We start from the raw sequence: 26,191 nt of genomic DNA, 5'->3' as shown, positions 1-26,191 counted from the left end.
AATAATTAAGGATCCAGTGTCACTATACCTTTCTCTTAACCTCATATGAGATAGCTAATATCAAGATTCTGAGATAGAACTAGTGAGAAGATAGACACTATCGAGCAACACTATCGAGCACCACTATCAAGCAACACTATCGAGCGAAGCGAGATAGTGTTGTAACTACTAGACACTATCGAGAAGAGCGAGATAGTGTTGTAGCAAGCTACTAGACACTATCGAGAAGAGCGAGATAGTGTGGTAACAAACTACTAGACCTTATCGAGCAGAGCAAAATAGTGTTGTAAAAAGCTACTGAGTATTGCTCCACTATGAACACTATCTCGCTCTGCTCGATAGTGTTGTAACAAACTACTAGACACTATCTCGCTCTGCTCGATAGTGTCGTACCAAGCTACTGAGTATTGCTCCACTATCTCGCGCTGCTCGATAGTGTCGCTCCTACAAGAATATAACTAGTAAATTAGAATTACATACCTGTGTGTAGCACATATATCTTTATCCATGACCCACTATCTCGCTTTGCTCGATAGTAGGTCAGTAGGTCCAAGTAACATACGTTTTCCATAATTTGTTATATGGTTTACTATCAAATACGTATGATAAGTCCTGAGACAAAGCTTGCTGCTATATAATCTGGCCAGTACAGTAAAACTCGGTCTGAAAAATTTACCTACCCACTCATTGGAAATGTTTTATACTTGATATTGAGATGCGCGCATTTGCGATGAGGAACAAACTTTTATTTATCAAAGTCCTTTTGCAAGGTAGATGTTTGGAACTAGGTATGATCCAGATCAAGAGTCTCATACTAGAAGCTATACCCAAAATGTGCTGCCGAACTTCAAGAAGAGAAGAAGAGAAGATGCTGCTGCTGCTGCTGCTGCTGATGATGATGATGACGTAAAAGATATAAGTGAAGCAGAGTCTGAACCCCCACTAATGACCAATATGGAAACCGAAAAGACCAGGGATACCAGGGATGCCATGGATATCTATGAGGAGAGTCAGGAGAGTCAGGAGAGTCAGGAGAGTGAAATAGAAAGCGGAAAAGAGACTGAAGGAGGTGATGAAGAAGATGCTGTTGACAATAGGTCTTTTTCCGACATGAATGATGATCCCATCTACAAATCAAAGCACAAATCCGTATTTGACAAGTTTAAGCAGTCTATAGCGTCTACAGCGCATGCGCCTTTACAAAATCCGGCAGATTTGCCAGACGAGGAGGAGGAGGAGGAGGAGGAGACTACAGAAACTCGAGATCTCGCGCCTCTTCCACAACCACAATTACCACGAGATAAAAAACTACAATCGACGTCACATCATTTGAAAAACCTCGATTGGCTAACAGAACCTGAGTATATTTCAACAACAGATACAAAATCATTCTCCCAATACCTGTTATCGCCGTTTATGCAAAAGAATTTGGAGACTCTTGGCTTTCGTGATGCATTTGCGGTTCAAGTAAGTGTTTTAAATAAAATGCTTCCAGAGATTAAAGCGAATAAACTACAGCCAGATGCATTTGGAGACATTTTGGTAAATGCATCTACTGGTTCGGGAAAAACATTGGCGTACTCGATACCCATTATTGAGAGTATTCACGATAGGATTGTGCCTCGAGTTAGGGCGATTGTAATTGTTCCAACAAAACCATTGATTAATCAGGTTCGGGCAACAATGTTGCAACTAGCTCAAGGCACCAATTTGAATATTGTAAGTATGAAAAATGAGACATCTATTCAAGACGAGAGTGAAAAGCTAAGAAATTGTGTGCCAGATGTGATTATAAGCACTCCTGGTAGGTTGGTTGAACACTTGAACTTGGAGTCCATATCTCTTTCAAATTTGAGGTATCTTGTGGTGGACGAAGCGGACAGACTTTTGAATCAAGCGTTTCAAAACTGGTCACTGGTACTTGTTGATAAGATTGAGCAACAGCAAAAATACGATATTGCAAATATTTGGAGTTTAAAAGTTCAAAAATTAATCTTTTCCGCTACATTAACCACCGATGCAGGTAAATTGGCGAAATTGAAATTCTATAAGCCTAGATTATTGGTTGTTAATGATTCGCAGAAACTCGTTAATGAACTATTCTCCATACCAGCAACGTTGTCCGAATACAATATAAGTTTTGGTGTGGCAAAAAGTTCAATAAAACCATTGATTCTTGCAAAATTCCTTATTACTCATCAAAAAACTGTGGATGTTTTAATATTCACAAAGTCAAACGAATCGTCCATCAGATTGGCCAGTCTTTTACAGAAACTATTTAACCAATTATTGCCTCTGTTGACAGTTACTTACATCAACTCCACGAACAATCGCACTTCGATAAGGTCAAGAATTCTCAAAGATTTTGGTAATCAGAAAATTAACATCTTGGTTGCTACAGATTTGATAGCAAGAGGATTAGACTTGACTTCAATAAAGGATGTTATCAACTACGATTTACCTAATTCATCGAGAGACTACGTACACAGAGTTGGACGTACAGCCAGGGCAAATAAACCGGGTAACGCATATAACTTCATTGTTGGTAAAGGTGAAAGCAAATGGTTTTCAACATTCTCAAGAGATGTAAGCAGGAACAATACGGGTGAAGTTAGGGAGTTAGAGTTGGATTTGAAAACGTTGATAACGGGTGATGACGAGACCGTTTATCAAGACGCATTACAAGAATTGGAGAAGCAAGCACGTAAGTAGAGAGAGAGATAGAAAGAAAGAAAGAAAGAAAGAAAGAAAGAAAGAAAGAAAGAAAGAAAACCTGTTTAATTGAGATATTGCTCTTCTATCGTTGTAGAATCCCCCCCCCTTAATCATTCAAACAATACCCCTTAATATTGAGTCACGTGATTTGTTTAAACCCGCTGTACTTGATCTGCAAACCAAAAAAAAGAAATAAAAAGAAGAAGAAGAAGAAGAAGAAGAAGAAGAAGAACCTGAGATTGCTTTCGTGGTATTGGTAGTCACCACCGCCGACTTCCTTTCTATGACAGATGTTCAAGTATTTGATCAGACGAATTTAGAAAAAGATATAGCCAATAAGGCAAATAGACTTTTGTTAGCCAAGGATGTGGAACAGGATGAGAAGAGATTGAAGAAAGCAATCAATGATTTGAACATCACTATCAAACATATCAATCAATTAACGTCAAAGTTGTCACATCCGCGTACAAAGCTAAGCGAGAAGAAACAGATTACAGATCAGATAAGATGGCTAGAAGAGAATGAACTAGCTGCTAAGCAACTGGATTTGAACGATATCAAGGCTCGTTTAGAGGAGAATAAGAAAGCTTTAAGTGAATCAACGGAGGATAGTAATGAAACGGCACAAGATGACGGAGACAAGTTGCCAGATGAAACAGAGCGTGAGTATCTATTGAGAACAGGAAAAATCACTGCGTTTGGTAATGAGAACGCGTTTCAACTGACGGAGAGTTCAAGTGGCGAGAAGCAAAGTCACGTTTTTTTGAGAGAACCTGGCTTTGATGAAAATGTGGAAAAGTTGGTCCCAAATGAAAAAATAGAGGAAGAGGAAGAGGAAGATTTGGAGGCCAAAGATGAGGATTACGTTTATAATGAAGAAGATGAGGAGGTAGATGTGGCAGACGAAGTCGTGGAGGATGATGATGAGGAGCAGGAGCAGGAGCAGGAGGCGGATGTGACAGATGAGAACGATGAGATATCCATGCAAGAAACTAGGAACATCGACGATGGCGATGAAACACAGTACCAGAAAAGGCTAAAGGAATGGGTTCGGAAAAGGTCGCTGCTTCGACAAGTAGACGAACATCCCGATGATCCAGAATGGTTCAAGCCGCACCCCACTATACCCGACGCTAAACTCAACGATACGTTTAAACTACCCGGTGATATATATCCCTCTTTATTTGATTATCAAAAGACATGTGTGCAGTGGTTATGGGAGTTGTATTCACAAAAGACAGGTGGAATTGTAGGTGACGAGATGGGTTTGGGAAAAACGATACAAATTATATCCTTCCTCGCGGGATTGCATTATTCCGGACTACTAGATAAACCTGCAATTATTGTAGTACCGGCAACTGTGCTTAATCAGTGGGTTAATGAATTCCATCGATGGTGGCCGCCTTTTCGATGTGTTATTTTGCACAGCATTGGCGCTGGTATGTCCAAAGACAAGATTATAAGCGAGGAGAAGTTGGAGGAGTTTATGGAGACACGGGATCCAAAAACATTCAAAACATCTTTGAGTGGTGTTAAGTCGCAAATAAACGCGCGTGAAATTGTAAATAAAGTGCAAGAAAAGGGACATATTTTGGTTACCACATACGTGGGGTTGAGAATGTACTCGAAATACATTTTGCCAAAACAGTGGGGTTATTGTGTTCTTGATGAGGGTCATAAAATCAGAAATCCTGACCTGGACATTTCGTTAACTTGCAAGCTGATTAAAACCGTTAATAGAATTATTTTATCAGGGACCCCAATACAAAACAATTTGACCGAGTTATGGTCGCTTTTTGATTTTGTTTTTCCAGGAAGATTGGGTACTCTACCGGTATTTGAACAGCAGTTTTCTGCACCAATCAAAATTGGCGGATATGCTAACTCAAACAATTTACAAGTGAAGACTGCTTATAATTGCGCAGTTGTGCTAAGAGATTTGATTTCGCCGTACTTGTTGAGACGTTTAAAGAAAGATGTTGCTCGGGACTTGCCAAAGAAGAATGAAATGGTATTATTTATTAAATTGACTCAATATCAACAGGATATGTATGAAAAGTTTCTTGAAAGTGAAGATTTGGATTCAATTATCAAAGGTAAAAGAAATGTGCTAATGGGTATAGACATGTTGCGGAAAATTTGCAATCATCCAGATTTAGTCTATCGAGACGCACTCATGAATAGAGAAAACTATGGTGATCCCAAGAAATCAGGGAAAATGCAGGTATTGGGCAATCTCTTGAGGATATGGCAAAGCGAAGAGCACAAGACATTATTGTTTTGCCAAACGCGGCAGATGTTGGACATTTTGGAAAAATTTGTTGCCAATTTGCACTTGCTTAAAGATCCAAATGAAAACTTCACTTACCTACGAATGGACGGAAGCACTCCGATTCCAAGGCGCCAGCAATTGGTTGATGATTTTAACAGCAATCCTAACTTGCATGTGTTTTTGTTAACAACAAAGGTAGGTGGTTTAGGAGTTAATCTCACTGGTGCAGATAGAGTAATAATCTATGATCCCGACTGGAATCCGTCAACTGATATTCAAGCCAGGGAAAGGGCTTGGAGATTAGGTCAAAAGAAAGATATAACGATATATCGGTTAATGACAACAGGGTCGATTGAGGAGAAGATATACCACCGACAAATATTCAAGACTTTTTTACAAAACAAAATTTTGAAGGATCCGAAACAGAGACGATTTTTCAAAAACAGCGATTTGCACGATTTGTTCACTTTGGGCGATCAAACGGAACAGGGTACGGAGACAGGTGACATGTTCAATGCTAGGGGCGAGGAAAAGTATGGAGGTACTAAAACAAGAAAACCTGGCTCATTGATGAAGAAAAAGTATAAAAATGACGATGATTTTTATCAGGTGGCCAAGATAAGCGGTGTGTCGAAGCTAGACAAGTTTGAGAATGAAGAGGAAGAACGCGATAGAAGCGACGATGATGATGATAGTAGGTTTATTAAGGGTATTTTTGCTGAAAGTGGCGTTCATAGCACATTAAAGCATGATGAGATTGTTGACTCCAACGATAACGAAACAAGTCTTGTAGAAAGAGAAGCCAACAAGTATGCCAAGCAAGCCGTGGATGCGCTAAAGGAGTCCCGACTATTGGCCAGGAAAAATAAAATTGGTACTCCAACATGGACAGGGAGATTTGGTAGTGCAGGCGTATTCAAAGGGACGTTTGGTATTAAGAAAAAGAGGAAAACTCAAGAAGGCGTCTCGTCAGCCACTATTCTTGACAACTTGAAAAAAATCAATGACTTGAAGCAGGACAAGGACAAGGATAAGTATAATTTGGACCGACAGAAAACTGTTTCGATGTTGATTGATTATTTAAGTAAACAGGAAAACCAATTCAGCACCTCCAACGATATCATTAAGAGCAATAATTTGAAAATGGTGTCTGATGAAGATATGATCATTATACGGTCTATGTTGAGGGAGATTGCTGAGTGGGATGGTGTGAGGAAAGGTTGGAAGTTGAAAGAGCAATTTGTTAGTCTATGAATAAGTTAATATTAAATAATCTATATAATTTTAATTATATATATATATATACAAGAATGTTTTAGAGTGTTTTCTTACTCACTGGTATTTGCTAAGATCGCCTCTAAATAATCTTTGAATAATCTTTTTATTCTTTACAGTTTCCTCAACCAATCCCTGCACGTCTTTAGGAAATACTCGCCCATACCATATGAAATCATGGTTGCTTTTGCATTGCTTTGGGTAATACAAGACATTCCCTGCAAAAGCATGACCGCCAATATGTGTTATTTCTCCCACATAACTATCATCTCTGATTCCTTCCTTTCTTAAAACTTTATCGAATTCGTTGGTTATAAGTGGACCCAAGAGGCCACACCGTATATCGCGTTTGGCATGCCCACATGTTACAATAAGGTCTTTGTCTATCATGGTCTCCTGAAAGTTCGCATCATCAACATTTATTTCTTGTGCGGGTTTTCTCATTTCCTCCTCCTCCTCCTCCTCCTCCTCTACTCTCTTCTTTTTAAAAGGATTAAACACGGTTGTCTTTTGTGTTTGAGGGATGTACTTGGTAATAAACTGATCGGTATACATTATATCGAACTTGATTGCTTTCATATCGGGATAAAGAAACACCAACTGATGCTGCGGGTTACTATAATGATTGATGCCGAATTCTTCTTGCAACACAGTATCGTGATTCTGGAGCACAATACTCGAAACCAGAGTGCCTTCTGCAATAGGCACTTTATGTTTCAACTTTCCAATTTCATTGCTCAAAGTACCTTTCCAATTTTCAATCTTGGACTCAAAGTGCTCCATCTTATTGTCCTTTGTTGTTAGCACCATAACATGTTTAGCAGGTATCCTCGAACTTTTATTCAAGTTTTGATCAAAGTTTATCTGTTTGTCTGGGGGAAATGTTGGTTGACAAAATGTACATCCAGTGTTATAAGTTGGTGCTGGAACGGATTCAACGAGACGCCATTGTATTTCCGCACTACGTGGGCTCAAAGTACTCAAGCTTCTTAGAAGTCGTATCATTGTTCAAACCACCACTTTCCCTCTATCTTCTTTCACAACCGTTTTTAATGAAAAAGTTGAAATTCTTGAACTTTTGCTTTGCGATGAGCCCGGCCCGAGCATCCGAGATCACACAAAGATATCCTCAAGATATCCGTATCACGTGATTTTGCAGCATTAACACTATCGAGCGAAGCGAGATAGTGGAGCAGCACCTAGCAACACTGACGACACTGACGGTACTATCGAGCGAAGCGAGATAGTGGAGCAGCACCTAGCAACACTGACCCGTATGTTGGCTATAATAGTAAACGGTTATAAGTAAAAGGCTATAAAAGGCTATGCTCCACTATCGAGCGAAGCGAGATAGTGGAGTAACACTTAGTTGCTTGTTACTCTGACCCATTAAGTGCTGCTCCACTATCGAGCAGAGCGAGATTGACTTACATAGGCTCGGGGGAACACTACATACTGCTCCACTAGCTCGCTTCGTTCCCTAGTGGATATTAAAACATTTTGGCCCATTTTTTAATAAAACTTTTTTCGGCTTTTACATAAGACAAAGTATCATTACATTCCCATTTCAAGACACTATCTCGCTTCGCTCGATAGGCTCGATAGTGGAGTGTCGGGTCAGAGCAGCAAGCTACTAAGTGTTACACCACTATCTCGCTCTGCTCGATAGTGGATTACTCCTGAATTTCTTTACTATAATCCTCCACATTACTCTCTACTCTATCGATTCTATCGATTACTCGTTACTGCACCACTATCTCGCTCCGCTCGATAGTGTCGTAAACAAGAGTCGTGTAAACGGATATTACACACCAGGAAAGGAAACAAAAGAGTGACGAAAAACAAAAGGACTCTAACAGAAAAAAAAAGAAAAAGAAAAAAGGAGGGATGGCAATGAATGATTAATTAAAGGTTTCAAAAAAATATAAGAGAGAAGAAAAGTGACATTCTTATCAGTTATCAACCAATCAAACCCGTGTGTCACCCCACGCACACACATCTACCATACACATACACATACACGCATATAAGGAGCTAGCTTTTTATATATATATATATATATACAAAAATGAGCCACCACGCCTCGCCAGCCACGTCTATCAAGCTCGTTTTACTCGGTGAAGCGGCAGTAGGTAAATCCTCCTTGGTATTACGATTTGTATCGAATGACTTTCAGGAAAATAAAGAACCAACTATAGGAGCTGCTTTTCTAACACAAAAGTGTACGATTGGAGATCGTACTATAAAATATGAGATATGGGATACCGCTGGGCAAGAGAGATTTGCGTCACTAGCACCAATGTACTATAGAAATGCCCAAGCGGCAATAGTAGTATACGATATAACCAAACCGGCATCCTTTATCAAAGCAAGGCATTGGGTGAAGGAATTACACGAGCAAGCAAGTAAAGATATAATAATTGCATTAGTTGGTAACAAGTACGATTTAGTAGAGGACGAAGCAGAAGAAGATAATGGTGGTGAACTGTTGAGAAAAGTAAGCATCGAGGAAGGTCAAGCACTAGCCGAGGAAGAAGGACTATTATTCTATGAAACCAGTGCAAAGACTTCGTATAACGTAAACGACGTTTTTGTTGGTATTGGTAGTAAGATCCCAGATTCAAGCATGATGAAACAGCAAAATGCACAAGAAGTTACAAATGAAGGAAGAATTGATTTGACAAACAACGGAGCAGCAGGAGCAAGGAGAACATCTTGCTGTTAGAAGAACAAAGAGAAAAAAAACATGCCCAGGTACTATCTTGTCGGGTATTGTCTTGCTGGGTATTGTCTTGCTGGGTATTATCTTGCTGGGTAATATCTTGCCGGGTAATATCTTCCCAGGTACTATCTTCCCAGGTACTATCTTCCCAGGTACTATCTTCCCAGGTACTATCTTCCCAGGTACTATCTTCCCAGGTACTATCTTCCCAGGTACTATCTTCCCAGGTACTATCTTGCCAGGTACTTTTTTGAATCGTTTATAGATCAAATTTTTTTCCATTTTTTTTTGCAGATATATTTGTAATATAAAACTGTGTCGAGAAGATAGAAAAGCAGTGATATGGTGGAAAAGGAAGAAAAGCAATCAGGCCTGTGTGCGAAACTAAGAGCGTAGTTTATCAGGAGGAATCGTCACCATTTTTTTTTCTTTTCTTTTTCTTTCTATCGCTCTAGAGAAGGAGAGGTTATACGGTGTATCAAAGATTTGTGTTAATTACCTGATCAGTGAGACAAAACAAAAAGTAGGTAGGTGTTATTTATACAATGAGCAATAAAGTACTCCGTGTTGGATATATACCCGAACACTTTAGCTTTCCTTTACTCACGGCCCAGGAACAAGGTTTCTTTACTCAATATGGACTCAAGATCGAACTAGTCAAAGTACCTGAAGGGAGCGGTCGATTAATCGATTTGTTAAAAGGTGATGATATTGATGTAGCTATTGGACTTACTGAAGCCTTTGTTGCTGATATTGGTAAAGGAAACGATAAGATCAAAATAGTTGATAATTACGTTGTATCTCCCTTGCTTTGGGCAGTTTCTACCGGTATTGATAGAAAGGACATAAAAGATTTGTCAGACTTGTCCAAAATCGGGATATCGAGATTTGGTAGTGGTTCCTATATAATGAGTTTTGTCCTTGCTAATAAATTGGGATTGGACAAGTTTAAGGACTTTGCCGTTTGCAATAACTTTGCCACATTGAGAAAGTCAGTCAATGGTGAAAAAGAGGGAGAAAACGGTGGCGTTGTAGAGTCAAGCGATGCATTCATGTGGGAATATTTTACTACCAAGAAATACTATGATTGTAAAGAGATTAAACAAATTGGTCAAATCTATACACCTTGGCCTTCCTGGGTCATCAGTGCTTCTTCAAAAAGTTTAGAAACAAAACAACAATCTATTCACGATTTCATCAAGGCATTATCTCAAGGTATTGTTTACTACAACAATCACATTGAAGAAGCTGTTCAATTCATTGCTGCAAACTTGGATTATTCACAAGAAGATGCAAGAGAATGGACCAAGACTGTTGAATTCAATGAGAAATTGGGTCAAAAACCTTTGGACTGGGACAAAATTGTGGTTAACACAACAAAGGTTTTAAAGAATGCTGGTGTTTTGAAAGATTCAGATGAATTGGTTAATTCCAGAATGGAGTCAAATGTATATAAAAACAATATTTAAAGGCTAAACCCACACCTAGGGGAGAGGGTTCTTTTTTGCCTTATTTTCTTTTATTCTTTTTCTCTCATATATTCTCCTCTTTTCTAAACAACTCCCAGCGCTCGTTTAAGGTAATGAAAACTCGATTGCAAATCAACTCCTTTTCTGGATCTAATTCTCTTGATGCTAATTTGTCGGGGTGAATTGAGCTAATCACTTTCATATATTGCAATTTAACTTGTTTTGGAAGTAATAGCTCATTCAATTGTAAATGGAGTAGCTTGTCATTGGGTAAGCTAATTGGTATAATTTGAGACAACTCTGTTAACATAGCTCTCAAGTCATTATTTTTCAGTTGACTCCATGATTTTATCTTATGATCTATTTCATCTTTGACCAATGGATCAAGTTCAGCTTTTGCAGGCTTGCTTAGTTGGGTCTTGGGCTTAAAATGTGAGGACCGCTGTGACGGCGACTGTGGCAACGCTGAAGAAGAAGGAGAAGAAGACGAAGAAGAAGAAGAAGAAGAAGAAGAAGAAGATACACTCTTTGGCTTTGGTTTTGATGTTGATGTTGGCGCAGCAGGTTTGTAGTTTTGCGGATTCACTATTTTGTCAACCCTTCTTTTCCCATCCATGATTTTCTTTTCCGTGCACCCCAATTTTGTAATCAACAAGGTATAGCTCTCTAAGGATTCCTGGTATTTTTCCAAAAGCTCCAAAGATTCCGCTTTTACCATGTACACTTTAACATACCAATATTTGATCGACTTACCAACAAGTACTATATTAGAATCATTACATTCTTCCAAGCTCATCAACCTTAGAGCTTCCTCAATATTCTCCAATGCAGGTCTCAAATGCCCCAGTAACTTATTAGTCAACGCTAAATTCGAGTAAATTACTATGCGCAATTCGTGTCGAGGTGGTAAGCTTGCAAGACATGCACCATACAATTCTAAAGCATTTGTATAGTCACCCGTTTTGTAAGCCTCCGTTGCTTTAGTCTTTTTGGTTGTATAATCTGTATGAACAAATTGATTCAACGGCGTAGAATCACGCAAATGGCTGCTAGCTGGGCTTGTTGTTGCCATACCTAGTAAATCCACTGTATCGGTGTTTGTGGTTGGGGTTTGCGGTCTAGGCCTAGGTCTAGGCGGAAGTGGTTGATCAGATAAACTGTCAAATGCATTGAGATTGTCTTTTTTGTTGACATTCTTTGAAGAATGGCGCAAACGAGTGATGTCAGATCCTGAGCCAGTCCTTGACGATGTCGTCGGTCTCGGTGGCTTTGTAGGTGGTGGAGTTTGTGACTGTTGTCTCCCCACAAGTCCATTAGCCTCCCTTTCCGTTACACCAAACCTTTCTCTCATCTTTTGTCGATCTCTCTCATTTTGTAATCTCATAAATCTTTCAATCTCTTCTTGATTGATATTCTCATTGTCGGTTCCGTAATTTTCTCCGCCGTATTTCTTCTCGTGTGCATCTGCTTTGTACTTGGACTGAGTCTTCATCCAAGCAGGAACAGTCTTTGAATTACTGCCATTACCAAAATTATCCTGAAAAAGCTCGATATTCTCTATTACTTTCTTTTTAGAAAAATTTAGAAACGTGTTGGCTTTTTGAAACAAGCCGTTCCCTATTTCGTTGAAGTTGACTAAGTTGACACCTTCTGGACGTGGGCCAAGCACCGTATCATTTTTCTCTTTTCTTACCTCTGTTTCCTCTCTTTCTTCGTCATTGAACCTCTGTCGGTTTTCGATATCTCTTTTGGTGTTGCTGGTATTTTTGTTCATAATATAAGTAATGCATTCTTGTAGATCGGGTCCAAATTCCATTATTGCTTCGTTTGCATCGTCTATTAAAAATCCAATGTCCAATAATTCCGCAAGAACTTTATCCTTCTTGTAATCAATTGAACTTGCAGGGGCAGAAATAGGAACAGAGGCACTGACACTATCACTTGCATTGGCAGAAAAAGGAACAGAGGCACTGACACTATCACTTGCATTGGCAGAAAAAGGAACAGAGGCACTGACACTATCACCTGCAGGGGCATTGGTAGGTGCCAGATTTGGTGTCCTCGCTTGGCTCGTTGTGTTTGTTTCCAAAGATTGAGAATGAGATTGAGCAGCAGGTTGTGCTGGAGTATTGAAAATCGCAAAGGGGTCATCATCACTGAGTGATATAGTAGTGCCATTATTGTTACTGTTCCACTTGGATTCTTGTACTGGATTAAAGGGAGATGAGTTCCTACTTGGAATTTGCGAAGTGCTTTTGTTCATTAAAGGTGTTGCACCTCTACTCGAAACTTGAGAGGTAGATGCACTCGATCGAGGAGATAGAACATCTAGATTTGACCAGCTTGAATTTAACGTATTGTACCTGTCATTTTGCTGTTTTTGTTGTTCTAATTTCCGACGCTCTGATAATGACAACTTGTTCAATTTGGCATTCATGCTATTAGCAGCATTGCCGTTACTTGTACTTGCGGATTGAAACAAGTCTGCAAATGCATCTTTCTTTGGCGGCATTACTCTCTCCTCTGTTGGGAATTTAACGAGTGGCGAGCGACGAGCGGCGAGTTTAGAGAAGTTGTTGCTCTAGAAGGGCAGAAATGAAAAATCAAACTCGAAAGTGAAAAAAAAAAAATAAATAAAATAAAATAAAATAAAATAAAATAGAAAGATAAAGGTTAATTGTGAGCAGAGTTTAAGTCGATAGTTTTCATCTCAATAGATAAGGCAAATATTGCTACTGCCATTGCTATGTCGACGTGAAAATATGAGGACAAAGAGACTATACCATATAGTCTTTTAATGACACTATCGAGCGGAGCGAGATAGTGGTGTAACATTGACAGACACTATCGAGCAGAGCGAGATAGTGGAGCAACACTTTGTAGTTGATCTCATAGGTAGCAACATATAGTAGTTAAAAGCCAATAATATATAAAAGTTAGAAGGCAATAGTATATAGTAGTTAGAAGGCAATAGTATATAGTAGTTAGAAGGCAATAGTATATAGTAGTTAGAAGGCAATAGTATATAGTAGTTAGAAGGCAATAGTATATAGTAGTTAGAAGGCAATAGTATATAGTAGTTAGAATATATAGTAGAAGGTAACAATATATAGTAGTTAGAATGCATAGTGAAGGCAATAATATATTGTAGTAACTTACAATAAAAGACAACAATATATAGTCAATGGACAAAAAGAAAAAGGTTCCAAGTAGGAACCAGAATATAATGGTTTCCCACTAAAAGCACTGGCAGCAAAGAGGGTTCTGCTGCTGTGCCTGCCATTGCCTAGTGTACTCCACTATCGAGCAGAGCGAGATAGTGTCGACAGTGTCTGTGTAGTCAGTGTGCTCCACTATCGAGCAGAGCGAGATAAGCTTCAATATCCATCTTAGATAAATATTCTACTTTGTCTTCATTATTTTTATAGTGTCGATAGTGTCTGTGTAGTCAGTGTGCTCCACTATCTCGCTCCGCTCGATAGTGTTGATAGTGTTAAAACTCAGCCTTATACCCCAAACAAGTATTCACCTTTACCCCACTTTCCTTATTCATTTAGTCTCTAATGTTACAAGGCAGAGAAAAAAAAATCATTTAGACATTGGTTAAATACCTTCCCCTACAAAACAGACCAAGGTTGGAGGTTACCTCTTTGGTCACACTCGTCAATACTAGTACAGTCTTATTCTCTACAGCCATTACCACATCGTCATCACCACCACCGCGGCCGCCACCCACCACCACCACCACTGCTTCACCATTTTAAAATTTTAAACACGGCTTTTCAAGTCCGAGACCCGCTAAGATAAATTTTTATCCCGTCATGAAAAAAAATAGTAGGAACATAAAAATAAACAAGCATCATTCGGAGTTGGACCAAAAGAAAAAAAAAAAGGTGAGAGAAGGAGAGTTTCAGAATTTCCAGTGGGTTTTTAATTATAATCTGCAATATTGGAGTTTTTGAGATATATTTTCGTGTATTTTTCTCGGTATATCATGGGACAACAACTCTCTAAAGACAAAGAGGATGAGAATAGTGAGACTATAAACCAATTTTGTTTGCAGAACCAGGGCAACTATCAAGCTAATATGAGGTTCAAGAATACACATACTCCGCTTTTGCAGAAACTCAGTACTCTGCGGCGTCAAGACCAGGACCAATCCAAAACCCAAACCAAACCCAAAACCCAAAACCAAACCCAAACCCAAAACCAAACCCAAACCCAAAACCAAAACCAAAACCAAAACCAAAACCAAAACCAAAACCAAATTCAAAATGAGGGCTTAGATTTAGAGAATCGGTCTCCAATTGAACCGGACTTATCTTTGATGCCCATGACTTCTCCGCCAGATGATCGCCAGCAGTATTCCCAACAGTATCCTCCGGCCTTCTTTTTAAGTCCGATTACATCTAACGACTCATGTGACTACTTTTCCGACGATGCATCGACCGAGGGGCAGCGTCGTCATATTCATCCTCCTCCTCATCATCATCGTCGAAAGCATGATGTTAAGAATGAACGCCTTGACGAACTACAGTGTCAAGGCCCTACTTCTGATCAAGAACTAACTGATATATCTCCGGCCTCATCCTATGGTGCTGATAACAATGACCTGAATGGGAAGGGAACCAAGGATTTGGAGGAGCTGCAACTCTTTCAAGAACAATTCTCACCGTTATTGTCGCTACCTCTAGAAATCTTGTACAGAATTATTGAATATGTCTATGTCGACACAGACGTTTCTTCAATCAACTCGAATCTTGAAAAATTTGCCAACACCATTCCTTTGCTATCCAAGAAATTTCACCAGTTGTCCCTTTGCTTTATTTACAAATACACTGTTTTCAATAGACCTCACTCTTTTGACAAGTTCCGATACAATTTGGAAGCTAATCCAGTCATTGGCAAATATGTGGAATTTATGGATTTCCAACAATTCACATCGATTGGGTTAGGTAGAACCGGTAGAATGAATCAGGAAATACAAATGGTTACATCCAAAACAATTACCCATTCCCTATCAATAACCCCGAACTTACTGGAATTTCTTGCGTCGGAGAATATACAAGACGACATGGATGTCAATGTGTTGAATTATCTATTCAATCGATTACCGAAAATGAAAGCCTTGGATTTTTGTGGCGCTAGTAGCGAAGCATTTGCAAGGGCATTTGAAGAATTACCTATTTCCACTGACACCAATTTGTCAATAAGGAAATTATCCCTCCATGATTGTTCGAATTTGTCCCAAAATGTTTTGGAAAAAGTATTAACTCGCTTGACTTGCTTGAGGAGATTAGACTTGAATCACACTTCCATTACATCTGCCATTTTATTGAAACTACCAGAAACCATTAGACTAACCCATCTTTCCCTTGCCAGATGTTCCAAACTAACCACCAAGGATTTAATTCATTTTCTCACTACCCACCCTGCTACATCCCAAGGCTCATTGGAATGGCTAAATTTACAAATTGATTCAAATGTGGTTAGTCCGTTATCGGATGTTTATTTGCTATACACATTGAAACATTTGAATGCACCAAATTTGAGATATTTGAATATTGGAGGTATGCCAACGGATCTCAAAACTTTATACACCATTAAAACTAAATTTCCACATTTAACCAGTTTGAACATTAGCCATGCACTGCAGTTAAAGTTGGAAGAAATTAATGAATTTATGAAAGACAACACAGTTATCAAATACCTTGATGTTACCGGTATTAAAGCATTGAATAAAAATATTGTTACATTTCTCAAATGCAATTTCAATAGCAATTTGGAAGCAGTTGAATTTGACTACAAGTCGCTATTTGATTATACAAATCGTGGAGATTGCTTCAAAATTCAACCAATACAACAATCGTTTATTGAAGATTATAGTTCCCCGCTGTACATGCAACCACAAGTGTGGAAATTTTACGACAATGAAGGAAGACGAGCATGGATTTATAAAGTAAATGAAAGAGAGTATAAGAACCTCAATCAGTCGAACTTGGTGTTTTACGATTTGGAAACTGGTAATAAAATAGTTCCTAAAGTGAAGAAGCCAGGTTTTTTGAAGTATGCTAGTAGAAAAGTAAACTGCTCGATTGGGTACTATCAATGGAATGGATACAAGGATAAGAAATTTATCGAGAATTGCTGGCCTGTTGAATTTAGTCAACGTGGAATCTACAATTACTATTCGTTGAATGTGAAGTAACTCGTTAATAATCAAGTATCTTACATGGCCTACATGGCTTACAAAGCTTACATGGCTTACAAAGCTTACATGGCTTGCACATAGCTTATAAAAGTAATGAAAAATTTACGACTTGTCTTGCTCATGAAATAGAATTGGGTGCAAAAGAATTTATCCGTTTTTTGTTTTTCCTCTTTTCCTCTTTTTTTTTTTTTGCTCTGCTTTATTCCTCGGGACACTACAATGAAAAATCCGTTACCTAATTTGGTTTTGATCGATCCCCACAGAATCTCCAGTAGTAGTATGGTATAAGAAGAAAAAGTTTTTAGCTATTTCTGCCACAAGGGGTGTCACTGCTACCACTACAAAGCTAAATGTCTGCGCCGGAGTTGACCGAGGTGAGATCACCTATGAACTTGGACCAGTTGTGCACTTATCTCTCAAATGTCTCCAAACAAACTGGAGAAACTCACATTGGAGAACAAGCTTGCATTCCGCGTTCCCTCAAGATTATAAAGCAATTCAAGTTTGGCCAATCGAACCCAACATACTATTTTGAAGATGAGTCAGGCCGCTCATTTGTCTTGCGTAGGAAACCAACTCAGAATGCCAAGTTGATTTCCAGATCAGCTCATGCAATTGAACGTGAGTTTTTCATTTTAAATGGAATAAACGTTTTGAATCAAGATATGAAGTTGAAGATTCCTGTTCCGCATGTTCATTTACTTTGTGAAGATGAAAGCGTAATAGGCTACGTTTTCTATATAATGGATTATGTGCCAGGTATGCAAATCAAGAACCCTTCATTGCCTGGTATTCCACAGAACTCACCAGATCGCACAACGATTTGGAAAAGTATAATTGAAACGATAGCAGCTATACATTTGTTAGATGTTGAAAAGCTAATCACTTTATTGCCACCACGGCTTTTCCCGCAATTTCAAAATTTGCCAAAATTGCGTGAGCTGAGTTATTTTTCGAGACAAATCAAAACATTGAAAGGTATTCATCATAAGCAGTCACAGCACGTTGACGCAATCCCAAATTTTGATAAAATAACTCAGTGGTTACTAGTAAAGGCTCCAAAAGATCCGGCAAAACTTACTTTGATTCATGGAGATTTCAAAATAGACAATGTTTTATTTGATCCAAAAACGAAAAAAGTCTGCGGAGTATTAGATTGGGAGTTGTGTACTGTAGGCAATCCATTGTTTGACTTGAGTAATTTCTTACAGCCCTTTGCAATACCCAATAAGCTCAATCTAATGTTTTTCTATCCCCAAAAAACTGATATGGGAAATGAAAACAAGTCATCTCGAGATTTCCTTCATGCTCAACTAGTCAACTATACAAAACTTGTCAAGTGGGATCCTAATGATCCCAAAAACAATCCAATTGATTTATGGCCTATTGGACATACATTTGGTTTATTGAGATTATGTGTGATTAGTCAGGGAATTGCAATGAGGGTCAAACTAGGTAACGCGTCAAGTGCTCAAGCCGAGGGCTATGCAGGCATGTATCCTTACTTGAGTGAGTTGGCCATGGAAAACGTTAATTTGGACCATGCAGAGAGTAAAATTTAAGGTATATTAGAATATTGCAGTAGATCAACAAAATCGTTCTTCAACACTATCGAGCAGAGCGAGATAGTCGAGCACACTAGCTGCCACCGATATATATGTCAATTTCCTTACTGTCCTATTTACACAATTGTAGAAATGTTATCTTAATTGATAATAATAATCAGTTAGACCCACTATCGAGCAGAGCGAGATAGTGGAGCAATATTCATTATTTTGTTACAACACTCAGTAGCTTGTTACAAAACTATCGAGCAGCACTCGGTATCTTGTTACAACACTCAGTAGCTTGTTACAAAACTATCGAGCAGAGTTAAGTTCCAAAATTAAGGGGTCTCCAAACTAAGCCCCCCTAAAATTGCTACTCTATGTCGCAAAAACTTTTGTCGTAAAAAGAAACAATCACCATTCTTACGAACCAAAACGACAAAAGGAAGAGAGAAAAAAAAAAATTTAGTTACCATATAAGATATATATATATATTCAACTTTTAACCAGTACCAACTATAAGTCATGGGTGTAGTAGTCTTTGGTAAATCGATAAAACATAACTTTCCTGTCAGAATCGGATTAGCCAAAACCATTTTTGGCATTGGTCCACACACAGCATCAAAGATAATGGCCAAGGTAGGAATTTACCCAAATTGTAGAATGAACCAATTAACAGAGCCACAAATCATGGATTTGAATAAAGAGATATCGGAACTAACAGTTGAAGGTCATTTGAAACAGAAAATAAATAATGATATCAAACTAAAAAGAAGTATTGGCTCATATGCTGGTTTTAGACATGCTTGGGGTTTCCCTGTAAGAGGTCAAAGAACAAAGACCAATGCTAATACGGCGAAGAAATTGAATAAATTGGAACGATTTAGACTTTAGAAGGTTAAGGAACTGTTGAGGAGGTGTTGAAGAATTGTTGAAGAACTGTTGAGGTGTTGAAGAATTGTTGAAGAACTTTTGAGGTGTTAAAGAGTTCTGTTTAGGCATATGTTCTCTTTTTTTCTTGTTGAGGCGACACAGATACCAGGCAAGTTTGTTAATCTTGTATATAAACATTTTAGTAAGCAAACGATATAGAAGATTGAATAAAAAGAAAAAGAATAGGCAATTAATACGGCATCAACTGGTGTAGCATTGGCTCTTGCACAAAAAGAAAAAAAAAAGAGTAGAATTTGCACTGTTCAATAGAAAAAAATGGTCCCTAGCAGGATCGAACTGCTGATCTTGGCGTTATTAGCACCACGCCTTAACCAACTGGGCCAAGGGACCTTTCCTTGAACACTTGTCATCTTTACAAGTTTATAATGTTATTATTTCATCTTTACAAGCTTCTAATGTTATTATATCAAAGTTTATATTTGGAATCAGGCTATTGTGAAATATCACTATCAGAATTTTAAGGTTGAGCACCCTATCTATTATTCTACAACTTCCCACTCTCTATTTATGGATTTCCGTATGTTGCACCGGTTAATAACTGTGTCAAAGGTATCTCAGCCTGAAGATGGTGTAACCCAATTGTGAGTAAAAAGAAAATGAAAAATTGGTTGCAAAATAATACAAATCTATTAGAAAAGGACTCATTTAGAGTGAGACTCTAAACCCATACATTAAAAACAAGAGTGAAAAAATAATTTTATGAATCAAATCAGATATACTCAAAGGATAAACGTCCATCAGGTAGTCCTAGAGGTTAATGATCCATCAGGTAGACCTAGAGGTTAATGGTCCATCAGGTAGACCTAGAGGACAAAGATTCTTTTTTATTTTTTCTTTTTTCTTTTTTCTATTGGCAAGCTTTCATGTCTTGGATCACCAAGTCCTCTAGTAAGCCAAAACTGATATTTGTGCATATCTCAAAAATGAGACAATGGCAGTCCAAAAACCCATATTATTTGTGGTAAATGGTATATATACTTGCAGGAATCAAAACTTTGAGCCACGAAACAAAAACCCCCTCAAAAATTTAAACTTTTTTTTTTTGCAACACATTTTTTTCTTTTTGAACTATGTAAAACTCTTTTAGGTTCTTCTTTCTGCTCTACCCCTGGAATATTAACCTACCATTACTCCGGGTTCAGCCTAAATGTCTATTCCTATCTATGAAATTATCAACTCGGGCTCTTACTGGTATCCCTTGAAAGTATGTGTTCAATAAATACTCTCCTCCCTTCCTCCCCCCCCCCCAAAAAAAGAAAGAAAAAAAAAAAAAAGACCGCCGCTTTGCTAACTTATCTTTAGGGGCTTTTATATTTTTGGATGCACCCCACAATATGGCCATTCTACCTTACTGTATTAATTCCACAACTCACATGCTCGCTAGTTATCTATCTGCTCATGTTCATTTTCATTTATCCAACAGAATCTGTAGTTTATACCCTTTTGATAGGACCTTTGGGAATGATCGCTGCTTGGTACTCGCTCTACCTGCAATCTAGTACAATTGCCAAGTTCATAATAACATTTACTTTACTACCCTATATCCAGAAAATTGCCTACGATGCAGTATTGAGTAGAGAAAGTCATGACGTATATCTCGAATTTGCAAAAGAAAGAAGAAGAAGAAATACAACCTATAATATACCGGTGATTCGCAGAATAGCGCGATACCTTCATGAAATGCCCGACTTGTCAATTTTCCCATTTTCTTTGCCAAAGCTATTTCTTCTTTTTATGTTAAACTTGATTCCTGTTTTTGGACCAATATTTGTGATGTTCTTCCAAGCAAGCTCAAAGGGATTGCAAGCTCATCGGAGATATTTCATGTTGAAAGGGTACTCACGACTGGAAATTAGAGAAAGATACAAAATAGACAAACCTATATACATGGCATTTGGTTTAACTGCTTTGTTGTTAGAAATGGTGCCCATATTAAGTGTATTTTTTATGTTTACAAATACCATCGGTGCTGCTTTGTGGGTCGTTGATTTAGAAAAACAAGAAAAATTGGTATCATTTGAAAGAGAAGAAAAGACTCAATTGAAGATGAAACCATTGATTCCAAATGAGCCAAGTATATTTAACGGAGAGGAACCGTTGTTACACACCGGCACGCAACTTCAGACTCACGGCAATCTACACTATAATGAATCATAATGCATATTTGTCTTCATTGTTCTTCTTCTTCATTCGTCTTTTTCTATATATATATATATATATATATATATTACTGCTCATAATGACCCTCCTTAATACAAATGTATATTGTCAACACATCCAAATCCTGCCGCAACACCACCTTCATTCGAGGTTTCAAATTTAGATCTCAAAAGCCATCCGGCATTTTTGTTTGTCTTTATATCACCAGTTTCTTCAGAGAACAAAGTAGTTCCAAAAATACCCAATTCCGATATGATATCTTCGTTAAATATCTCTTCATTTCGAATAATCTTGTTTTTATATGTTTGAGGCGTAATCAATTCCATCAATACATAGGCACCCCACTCCTCCTTCTTTAAATTCTTCAAAAAATCAGGAATATCTAATTTATATATGTTGTTACCACCTCCTTCTCTTTGCGGCTTCAACACATAATTCTGCGGCTCCTCAAATGCCAACTTTGCGGCCAATTTCCCTTCTTCAGAATCATCAAGAGGCCAAATCTTGACAAATGTGGACAACAATAATTGCAAATCGGTCTTGTTTAATTTCGGTAGCAACTTGCTAATTATCTGTTCATTGGTCAATAATTGCTGTATCTTTTTCGACCCCGATAATTGTGTCAATATCGATGGACACTTGATCGCCTTTGATTTCTCCAAAAGAAACCTTCCGTGCCACGTTTTAGCTGGATTCACCTCATAATCATCAGGTCCATACCCGGATCTATAATACACTACGGAAATTTCATCCATGGTTTCTTTCACATAGATTTTCCCATCGTTTTCTGTGATCTTGTCTACTATATTTTCCAATGTAACTCTAAAAGACCGCACACCGTGGTTTTCAAATAATGAGTACTCGATCAACCTTTGGTCAAAACAGTTGCGCTCATTTGGCTGAACAACTACTAAAACAATAGTGTTTTGTGCGTACTTCTTGTCTTCGTTGTAGTGATAATTACCATCGGCTAAACCTTCCGCTATCTGGTCAACCGATTTAGACACTGGTATCTCTTCATCCTTGTAGTACTTGAAATTATACTTATTATCGAAAAATCCATTTGCATTTAAAAAGTTATGAAGTTGACCAATTTTTGTGGACAAACCACCAAAGGAAACACTAACAGTATTGAACTCAATTTGTTTAATCTCGTTGGATTTTGAATCTATCATGTAGTCGGATCGAAATATTCCCAATGATAGCGGCTGCAACACACCATCCGCTATTGATTTTTGATAAATTTCAAACAATTTTCCTGTAAACTCTGGATCAAACTGAGCCAATTCCGCCAAAATTCCAACTAACCATGACTTCTCTTTGCTAACTAAACTCACATATAGTTCATTGAACAATTTTTGCACCTTATTCGCACTATCAAAGCATGATCTAGGTATTGGTGTGGGGAACAATGTTATCGGAGCCACATTTACTTGGCATGGCTCAAAATTTGGCGGGTACATCACCAATCCATTGGTAAGGGCCCATTGCTGTAAGTTTATTTTCAAAGCATCCTCCTGCTCATTGGAAAGGTCAGGGAATGGGTTAGCAAGCATTTGAATAAAAGAGAGAGACACACACACAGAGAGAGAGAGAGAGACCAGATGAATTACATGAATGCTAGGATTTGATGAAATTTTAAGTTATTTCGGATTTAGGCGCGCGCAATCATTGATAGTACCAATTGGCTTGAAGTAGTGACGACTTAGTTAGTTAGTCAGTTAGTGCTGTGCTGTGCTGTATATGCTACCATATGTAACTGGTGTAACAGATGGAGCATCTGTTACACAAGTGAGTAAGGGTCCAACTTGCAAACACAGTTTAAGTTCTCCCGTTATAAAACAAGTAATGCATTTCATCTGTGTGACAATTTTGGTATCTATATAACAGTGAAGGTAAACAAGAATTGGATTTAGCTTTTAACTATCTACGATTGAACTAATTGGTGAGTACTTTCACTACTATAAATTGCAAAGAGACACCACAGTGATACAATCATTCTTCTTTTAGCTATACAAGGACATACCATTTTGCACCTACTATATATGTTTGATTTTAATTTTTCAAATCACTATCCTAATTTTGTGTTTCCAAACATATCACGTGACCCTTTTGTGACTGCTTTTTTTCCTTCCCACATCGCGCTCCCTTGTTGAAAAATTTAAACACCACTCCATTTTGAGCCTGAAAACTTCCTGGTTTCTCTAAGTTAGGTAATAACAGAAAACAACGAAAGAGTATGTAGCAATGGCAACCTTGTAACATAAAATACGAGCGGAAACAAACGGAGACCAGGAGCATATTGACAGGAAAAGGAGTGAAATAGAGGAGGTAGTTGATACACATATGACTATTTTTTATTTATTTTTTTGATCGTTTTCAAGCATCATTGAGTTTAGTTGGTCAGTTAGTTAGCTGGTGTCGCTCTTAACTACCGGCTGAACTTTACTTATCGCCACTATAGAAGTTCAATGAAGGACTCCCTTTTTATCTGGATATTGAATAACGATGCTTTGTTCAATAAAGTGTATACACAAGTTCTACGAGGAAAGCGTTGGAAAATTTAAAATACTGCCAGTATCGAAAGAAAATAAGAGATGCAAAAACTAAAACTAAACACACCTCCGTGTTCTTGAGTGCTCCTGCGTATCTGGTCTGAACCTTTCAGCTTTGAACAATTTACTAATATGTACTTGTTTTTTTTTTTTTTAGTGAAATACTTAGCCGCATACTTATTATTAGTCAATGGTGGTAATGCTTCTCCATCAGCAAGTGATATCAAGTCAGTCTTATCAGCAGCTGACGTTGAAATTGAAGACGAAAAAGTTGAAAAATTAATTTCAGAATTGGAAAACAAATCTGTTGAAGAATTGATTGCTGAAGGTAACGAAAAATTATCAAGTGTACCAACAGGTGGTCCTGCTGCTTCAGCCTCAGCAGGTGCTGCTGCAGGTGGTGCTACTGAAGAGGCTACTGCAGAAGAAGCTGCCGAAGAAGAGAAGGAAGAGTCTGACGATGATATGGGATTCGGTTTATTCGATTAAAGCGTCTTTCCAGGTTGTTTATTAGTATTACGTATCTTTCGTCATTTTTTGTACATTTTTAATGAAACCAATAGACTAATGAGAGGAGAAGAAAAGAGTAAAGGTTTTTCTTTTTTTTTTATTTATTACATATAACATTGTCTACAATTCATCCGCAATAGCCTTTCTTAATCCCATAGGGTTCCCAAACACTTCATGTCTAGCTCTTAACATAGCATCATCAAATGCCAATTCCTGAGGAGTAATATCATCTCTTTTCTTCTTCTCTTTTCTCAATTCAACCTCTTGACTCAACCAACTCAAGAATTCTTTAGTTGGCTTCAAACTTGAATTCAGTATATGCAAATCAACCAAGGTTTTAAAATACTTTTCAAAATCAGATGCATTCTTCACCTTGTCCTCAGCAAGGGCTTGTTGAATGAACTTTGAAGTATTCGAATTTGGATCACTATCTTCTAAAGATCTTCTATCATTTGACTTGCCAAAGATTTCTAAATCATGTAGAATGTTAACCACTCTTTGCCTAGCTTGTGGACCAAGATTATTGAAGTTTGTAACTAAATAGTTTAAACCATAATCACCAGTACCAAAAGTAAAGAAACTTTGGACAAATTGCTCGCTTTGAGTTAACGCCTGTATAATACCAAGTATCCTCTTTTGTATGACGTCACTTGTAGTAGAGGTTAGCTGATTGAGTAAGCTTTTTGTAAAGGCAACGTAGCTAAAACCATTCTCCTTGCTATTTATTACATTCCCTACAGATTGTGGATTGTTTCTCAATGCAGAAGCAATAATGTTGTATATTTTCCCCAGCATTTCCTCGCTAATACCATGTTCAGCCAACTTTATCAATTTTTGAAACACTTTCCATTCTTGTGTTAACTTGAATCCTAGTTCAATGTCATGAACGTACTCCTGGATACTATCGAGAGCCTCCTCCAAGCCTTTATTAGCTTGTTCATCAGCTGTAGCTACATCATACTCCTGCACTTCTCCTAAAGCCGAATCGAAATTGGTCAAATCCAGTTTATGAACTCTCGACTTGGGCTTATTATCGAAACCAGCTTTATTCGATTTTAAAACTTTCTGAATTTTCTCATTGCGATTCTGGATATCCTCTTCTTTGTTGTCAACTACTCCACCCTCACCAACAATTAACTCAACTGTCTCGCCGTCGTTGCTATTGTTGTCATTCTCTCCATTCTCAGGCGAAATCAATTTTGCTTCGTTTTCTAGAGAGTCCATATTCAATCTAACGTGTAATCCTGGAGGTATTTCTTGTCCTTCCCTAATTATTTGCCACTCAGTTGTAGGTTCAAAAATCTTAGGATAGCAATCGCTTGGATTTTGGGGGTCTGGACAAATCAACTCTTTTTCAAGTAACAATGATGATTTCACGGTTGTAGCAAGGACAGAAGCAAATATAGCAGAGACAAACCTCAAGTTCATCATATAACTGCCCAAAGAGACCACACACTGGATAACAATAAATATATATATATATATAAAAAGAAGGGTGGAAAGAAGTAGCTTTCAACTATTCAACATTCAAACGAATTGGACAACAGTCACCTGAATTAGTTTTGCAATCGTGCAGTTGGTAGCGCAAAAATCAACAATAGATAAAGCTTGATTCTTTTAGAAAGAGATTAAGGTGTAGATAATGACACCAATGATATAGAAGCCAATAACTTGAAATTCAAAGTAGTTAGGAATTATATAAAGTTTAAAAATTAATTAAATGAAGCGGAAAGCTTCTTGTTAAGTTTTCTCTATTTGTATGTGTTTTTTTCTTCTTCTTTTCATCTTTTCATCTTTTTCT

The 26,191-nt window shown here is 37.9% G+C and overlaps 11 protein-coding genes across 11 annotated transcripts; 7 read left to right on the top strand and 4 right to left on the bottom strand. All coding sequences in view use genetic code 12, as the record gives it.

Moving 5' to 3' along the window:
- Positions 1-774: 774 nt before the first annotated feature.
- Positions 775-6,241, top strand: KGF56_004918 (rhp26; the record flags this gene model as incomplete). Its single annotated transcript, XM_049326407.1, has 2 exons — positions 775-2,704; positions 2,916-6,241. The coding sequence occupies 2 exons, from the start codon at positions 775-777 to the stop codon at positions 6,239-6,241; spliced, it is 5,256 nt and encodes a 1,751-aa protein (XP_049178097.1).
- A 78-nt stretch (positions 6,242-6,319) lies between these two features.
- Positions 6,320-7,267, bottom strand: KGF56_004917 (uncharacterized protein; the record flags this gene model as incomplete). Its single annotated transcript, XM_049326406.1, has 1 exon — positions 6,320-7,267. The coding sequence occupies one exon, from the start codon at positions 7,265-7,267 to the stop codon at positions 6,320-6,322; it is 948 nt and encodes a 315-aa protein (XP_049178096.1).
- A 1,063-nt stretch (positions 7,268-8,330) lies between these two features.
- On the top strand, positions 8,331-10,453 carry KGF56_004916 (uncharacterized protein; the record flags this gene model as incomplete). The annotated part of the gene is made up of 3 exons (XM_049326405.1): positions 8,331-8,982; positions 9,107-9,226; positions 9,543-10,453. 3 exons carry the CDS (start codon positions 8,331-8,333, stop codon positions 10,451-10,453), a joined length of 1,683 nt encoding a protein of 560 aa, XP_049178095.1.
- Positions 10,454-10,517: 64 nt separating this feature from the next.
- On the bottom strand, positions 10,518-12,965 carry FGR32 (Fgr32p; the record flags this gene model as incomplete). Its single annotated transcript, XM_049326404.1, has 1 exon — positions 10,518-12,965. One exon carries the CDS (start codon positions 12,963-12,965, stop codon positions 10,518-10,520), a length of 2,448 nt encoding a protein of 815 aa, XP_049178094.1.
- A 1,482-nt stretch (positions 12,966-14,447) lies between these two features.
- On the top strand, positions 14,448-16,661 carry KGF56_004914 (uncharacterized protein; the record flags this gene model as incomplete). Its single annotated transcript, XM_049326403.1, has 1 exon — positions 14,448-16,661. The coding sequence occupies one exon, from the start codon at positions 14,448-14,450 to the stop codon at positions 16,659-16,661; it is 2,214 nt and encodes a 737-aa protein (XP_049178093.1).
- Positions 16,662-17,014: 353 nt separating this feature from the next.
- On the top strand, positions 17,015-18,226 carry KGF56_004913 (uncharacterized protein; the record flags this gene model as incomplete). The annotated part of the gene is made up of 1 exon (XM_049326402.1): positions 17,015-18,226. The coding sequence occupies one exon, from the start codon at positions 17,015-17,017 to the stop codon at positions 18,224-18,226; it is 1,212 nt and encodes a 403-aa protein (XP_049178092.1).
- A 510-nt stretch (positions 18,227-18,736) lies between these two features.
- On the top strand, positions 18,737-19,105 carry KGF56_004912 (mitochondrial 37S ribosomal protein uS13m; the record flags this gene model as incomplete). Its single annotated transcript, XM_049326400.1, has 1 exon — positions 18,737-19,105. The coding sequence occupies one exon, from the start codon at positions 18,737-18,739 to the stop codon at positions 19,103-19,105; it is 369 nt and encodes a 122-aa protein (XP_049178091.1).
- A 1,521-nt stretch (positions 19,106-20,626) lies between these two features.
- On the top strand, positions 20,627-21,322 carry KGF56_004911 (uncharacterized protein; the record flags this gene model as incomplete). Its single annotated transcript, XM_049326399.1, has 1 exon — positions 20,627-21,322. One exon carries the CDS (start codon positions 20,627-20,629, stop codon positions 21,320-21,322), a length of 696 nt encoding a protein of 231 aa, XP_049178090.1.
- Positions 21,323-21,414: 92 nt separating this feature from the next.
- Positions 21,415-22,881, bottom strand: GSH2 (glutathione synthase; the record flags this gene model as incomplete). Its single annotated transcript, XM_049326398.1, has 1 exon — positions 21,415-22,881. One exon carries the CDS (start codon positions 22,879-22,881, stop codon positions 21,415-21,417), a length of 1,467 nt encoding a protein of 488 aa, XP_049178089.1.
- A 952-nt stretch (positions 22,882-23,833) lies between these two features.
- Positions 23,834-24,369, top strand: RPP2A (ribosomal protein P2; the record flags this gene model as incomplete). Its single annotated transcript, XM_049326397.1, has 2 exons — positions 23,834-23,840; positions 24,038-24,369. 2 exons carry the CDS (start codon positions 23,834-23,836, stop codon positions 24,367-24,369), a joined length of 339 nt encoding a protein of 112 aa, XP_049178088.1.
- A 141-nt stretch (positions 24,370-24,510) lies between these two features.
- On the bottom strand, positions 24,511-25,818 carry KGF56_004908 (uncharacterized protein; the record flags this gene model as incomplete). Its single annotated transcript, XM_049326396.1, has 1 exon — positions 24,511-25,818. One exon carries the CDS (start codon positions 25,816-25,818, stop codon positions 24,511-24,513), a length of 1,308 nt encoding a protein of 435 aa, XP_049178087.1.
- Between the last annotated feature and the right edge of the window lie 373 nt (positions 25,819-26,191).

This window comes from Candida oxycetoniae (genome assembly GCF_023343755.2).
Source record: "Candida oxycetoniae strain CBS 10844 chromosome Unknown scaffold23, whole genome shotgun sequence".
NCBI lineage: Eukaryota > Fungi > Ascomycota > Pichiomycetes > Serinales > Debaryomycetaceae > Lodderomyces > Lodderomyces oxycetoniae.
Note: the sequence above shows the minus strand (reverse complement) of the source record. Positions and strands in the feature narration are given on the sequence as shown.